The 5,193-nt window shown below is 46.1% G+C and overlaps 1 protein-coding gene across 1 annotated transcript; it reads right to left on the bottom strand.

Annotated features, from left to right (window-relative positions):
* Positions 1-2,287: 2,287 nt before the first annotated feature.
* On the bottom strand, positions 2,288-4,491 carry POMGNT2 (protein O-linked mannose N-acetylglucosaminyltransferase 2 (beta 1,4-)). Its single transcript, XM_074150959.1, has one exon. It carries the CDS (start codon positions 4,489-4,491, stop codon positions 2,755-2,757), a length of 1,737 nt encoding a protein of 578 aa, XP_074007060.1. The 3' UTR covers positions 2,288-2,754.
* Positions 4,492-5,193: the final 702 nt, after the last annotated feature.

Below are 5,193 nucleotides of genomic sequence, written 5' to 3' on the forward strand. Positions count from 1 at the left end.
AAGTACTCACAGCACTGATGAGGAAGACAGAACCTGAAAGCACATTTTTGGAAAGCACATTTGATGATCTTCTGGAAAAAGGGAGTCTCTGAATGCAAGAGACCATTTCATGCTACAGTTTAAGAGCATAGAAACCCAGGAATATGACACTTCATTACCCTGTAGCCCATTTGGTTGATTAGACTCATTAGGATATGAGAAGAAAATAGTTAATGTGCTGTAGCCAATCTGCAAATGTTAGAAAATCTGCAATCATATGAAACTAATTTTAAGTGAAATGGGATGGTCTACAAATTACAGGCAAAGGATTGCTCCAAAAGGCACTGAGAAAGGCCGGCAGGAAAGCAACACACGGACCGATACCTCCGCCCAGGATGAAGGTTGGTTAGGAGAACACAGGCAGCAACCCTTTAAAACATAAAGGCCAAAATTATTATTTAGCAAGGCTACAATGGCAAACACAGATTTTTGGGATAGTTGTTCTTTTACCCCCTTTAAATCATAAACATGTTTGAAAACAAAGCTAGACATAATGAAAATGAAAATACAGAAGTAGTACCTGCCTGAAGGTCCAATGTTGTACCACGGTGTTTCACTCATTTTTCAACACTCCTGTTTCTTGTCTGATTTGTACAGCACTGTTTTTCCTCCCCCTCTCTCTAGAACTCATATTATAATCCCCCCTTGAGATGCTCATCTATCATCCTATCACTCAGAAAGCAAGCCATTTATCCTACTGTTCAAACATCATAGAATCACAGAATGGTTTGGCTTGGAAGGGACCTTAAACATCATCTAGTTCCAACCCCCCTGCTATGTGCAGGGACACCTCCCACTAGAGCAGGTTGCTCAAAGACCCATCCAGCCTGGTCTTGAGCACTTCCAGGGATGGGGCATCCACAAATTCCATGGGCAACCTGTTCCAGTGCCTCACACCACCCTCACAGTAAAGAATTTCTTCCTACTATCTAATCTAAATCTCCCCTCTTTTAGTTTAAAACTGTTACCCCTTGTCCTATCGCTATACTCCCTGATAAAGAGTCCATCCCCATCTCTCCTGTAGGCCCCCTTTAGGTACTGGAATGCTGTTCTAAGGTCCTCCTGAAGCCTCCTCTTCTCCAGGCTGAACAACCCCAATTCTCTCAGCCTGTCTTCATAAGGGAGGTGCTCCAGTCCTCTGATCATCTTCATGGCCCTCCTCTGCACCCACCCCAACATGTCCGTGTCCTTCCTGTTCTGAGGACTCCAAAGCTGAACACAGTATTCCAGGTGGGGTCTCACCAGAGCAGAGCGGTAACATCACCTCCCCCAACCTGCTGGCCATACTTCTTTTGATGCAGCCCAGGATGCGGTTGTCTTTCCAGACCATCCAGACCTCAGGAGGAAGGTGGGGACCAGGGAGGGAGAGGAGAAAGCACTTTTCCTGTTGCTTTAACACTGGTTATAAACTATGGAGGATGCCAACGTCTACCAGGCAAACATCTCACGCTCCTGCCCCTTTTTTCCCTCTCTTTCCCAAGAGCTGTACTTTTCACACAGAGCTGTTTTTCAGAGGCAGCGTCATTTAGGGTCCCCACCTAAAGGAGAACTGTGCAGAATCAGGACTGAGGAGCTAGCTTGTTACCCCTCCAATGAAGCCAGATTCTGATCTCAGGGAAAATGAGTGTAAGTCCAGAATAAACTACTCCCTTCACTGGAGCAACAGAGGTGCGAGTGTCATCAGCCTGACCCCTGACACATACTCTGTCCAGCCCAACGCCATGGCACCCACCTACCTGTCCCCTGCCCAACTCTGCTTCCTCCCACCAACATCCAGGAAAACCTGCACCCAGAGAGCTTCCCTTTGCGAACACCTGCTGTTACTTAGCCAAGCATGTACCTGTTAGCAGCTATTATCAACAGATTATTCTGATAAAACACCAAAAAAAGGATCTTCTTCACCAGATTGCTCTAAGTGCAATCTCTCCCCCATCACCTCTTCCACATCATCCCCTTTCTTCCTCACAGACCTGTACATAACTCACAAAATGAAAACATCTTAAACCACAGTAAATTGTTTTATCCACTCCATCCCTCCTATCTCCCATCTGCTATTCCAGCCTTTTGCTATTGGGGTGCAGTAAAATCTGATTTTAAATATGAAGCTGACGCTGTAGTCTCATTCTTTTCAGCCAAAATATGAAAAATAAAAAGCTACCCACATATACATTTTATCACAGCAATAGATAAATCTGTCACACTAACAATTTTGACAGATAATAAAAAGCAAAAAAATATCGAGGAGGTTTAGAGCAGTTTAATGAAGGCTCTCGTACCAAATCTTGAACTCAGTTACAGTCAGAATTTTTGAAAAAAATAACTTACAGTAAAAAAGCTGATGAGAACTGCCCATCTAGCCATGGAATTAACTGCGGTTTAACGCTGTGCTTAAATACTCACCACACAATAGAAACGAATTTAAATCACGACCAAGGTACACACAATTCACTTCCATTCTGTTTTCAATTACATGTATTCAGCATATAATTTAACCTCTGGAAGTTGCTCAGAACACCACAGAGGTTTGTTGTTTTTTTTTAAACACTCACTGGAAATAAATACCATTTAAAGAACACACGTGGAGTGCAATAAAATGGACACTTAGGCACTGGTACAGTCTAGTCCTCTTCAGCCCCCTACAAACTACAAGACAAGAAGTTTTAAACCACAGATGGAGTGGAGAGCAGGGCAGAGCTGTACAGGTAGCGCAACAGGTTATGTACTACACAAGAGCACATCTGCAAAAGGTCCCAGGAGATTTTTGTTGAAGATGCAGCGTATCCACACCAGGTATATTGTGAAGGGCTTAATGTTTTCTGAGAAGGTGTGATTCTGATGGGACAATATATAAGGCATGTAAGTGTTTTCTCCTTGCTCTTGTATCCACACTTCATATTTCACTTCTCTGACCTTGAGATACTTCAGGTTCCAGGGGATCTGCCAGGACACAGCAAGTTTAGCTTCGCTCGTGCCCTGGACGGAGGCTTGACACTTGGCATCCCTCACTTTGCCGGGGTAGAGGCTGCCAGACCACTTTTGCCTCTTGGGTCCGGGCTTAGACTTCACAGTCTGCCTGATGACATCAATGAGAGAAGGGATGTTCACCTTTGTGTCCTGGTAGGCACGGAACAGCCACTCGGGGTTGCGGCAGCAGAGGTGCCGCGGCACCTCTGTGCTCTTAATGATGCGTTCTTGCTCAGCTTTGTCCAGATGAGCAATCCCACCCTGATCCCAAGGTCTGTCCGGGTAGGTGACGGTGTCTTCCCTCTCGGTGTTCTGCCAGGCAATGTATTGCAGGTCCATGCCAGGGAGGGTTGCCAGGGTTTTGTAAGGAGTATAGTGTTCAGGGTTGATGGCATAAGGAAAGAGCTCCACCACTGTGGCACCTCTTGGCAGGAAGAGAGACATGACTAATTGGGCACCATGCATGCTGACCAGCATGGACGCATTGCTGATCAACCGGACAATGTCAGAAAATGAATGCTCCTCCAGAGAGACAGTAATGGTTTTCATCTGAAACTCCTGAGCGAGAGCCAGGATTAGTTCTGCCTCATTTAGGATAAGTCTGTTGATTGTTCGACTAAACACTACGATGTACTCCTCACTGGAGCTTTCCTCCAAGCTGACGTTCAGCTTCTGCATCATGAATTTGGTGAACTGCCTGATCTCGTTACCAGAAACCAAGATGTTCGCCTTCGGCCCTTGTGGCTGGACAAATCCATACTGGTACCAGGTGGTGATTTTGGACAGTCCCACATATGATTTGGTAAAGCAGAGGAGCCTGCCCAGGGTTTTAAGCTGCTCCCTGAGGAGCGGCTGCTTGTTACTCAGTAACTTGTAGAGGTCAAAGTGAACACCTTCACTCCACCCTTCCATAAAGAAGAGCCGTGTCTCCAGATCTAAATCGGAGAACTGCTGCATGGTGTAATAAATGGGGAGGAGGTCATCATGAAAGACGTGCATCAGGTTGTCTGGGTTGAACCTGTTAGCGATGAGCGCCACATCAGGCACAAAGACCGGCTTTGGCATAAATTTCAGCGCAGCGGCTGGCAGCTCCACGAAGTTGAAGTACTGGGTGTTGTGATCTTCCACTGAGGAGAGGTCAAGCAGAGCCGGCTGGAACCTCCGGGAGCCCAGGTTGGGCAGCATGACTGAGGAGTTGCTGTGAAAGTAGACAAACTCCTCTGCCTCAGTAGAGTAGCAGAGGGACTCAAAGCGGCAGACGCGATCGGTGTGCATCCTGCCGGTACACACCATCCTGGTACCGTCCTCCACCAGCGCCTGGAGAGCTGCATGATAGTCAATCTGAACCTGAGAGAGCTCCTGAGACTGACGGGTGAGGACCAACTCCTCTTCAACCATGAAGACATGCTCTCGCAGTTTGATGTACTTCCACAGCACAGCAGCGAGGACAGACACGAGCAGGGCATTAAACACAGCTGCTATGTTCATTCTGTAGTTAGATCCTAGCAAGATGACAGGTGGGGAATGCAGTGGAGAGGGAACACATCATTAACACTCCTTGACATGGTGAGGGCAAAGACCTGTGGAAAATAAACCAAGAAAGGAATCATTTAAACATCAGCTTTACAGCTTCACCATAAATCATATTTTATAGACTAATCAAGAGAGTTTAGGCTTTTTTCAGCAATTTTTCCCCCTTCCAGGGAATGAAGGAAAAGAAGAAAAAAAAGAGTGCCAAAGCACTACCCAAAACTGTAAAAAAAATAAAGCAAACACAACTGGGAGCTGCTCTATAGGAACGCTTCCTCTCATTTTCATTTCTACCCTTTTGGAGAAGCAAAGTAAAAGAGTTTGAGGATGAGCTCTACAAAGCTTTGTCAGAAAAAAAGGTAGATTCCCTGGGACCTCGGCTCACTCTGCTTTTTGCAGACCAGTCCAAAAGCAAGAAGAAAGACAGCGCTACAATCACTGAGCTGCTCACACAGGGCTTGAGAGACCCAGCTCCTTCTCTTGATCTGCAATAGGCCTTTCGCATGGCCGCGAGTACCCAGCTCTGCCTCTCGCCTTTACTGTGCAGACAGTAATGGTACAAGAAGCATTGCCAAGTATAGATTTTGCTACGCTCCATTCCAATATTAAATGTGAGCCGGTGAACATAACATTCAATTTAATTTTATTAGGGGGTGGGGG

The sequence above is a fragment of the Numenius arquata genome, chromosome 7 (genome assembly GCF_964106895.1).
Source record: "Numenius arquata chromosome 7, bNumArq3.hap1.1, whole genome shotgun sequence".
Classification (NCBI taxonomy): domain Eukaryota; kingdom Metazoa; phylum Chordata; class Aves; order Charadriiformes; family Scolopacidae; genus Numenius; species Numenius arquata.

Bases quoted from the DNA above. Each gene is read 5' to 3' on its own strand.
- POMGNT2 (XM_074150959.1), bottom strand. From the start codon at position 4,491: ATGAACATAGCAGCTGTGTTTAATGCCCTGCTCGTGTCTGTCCTCGCT.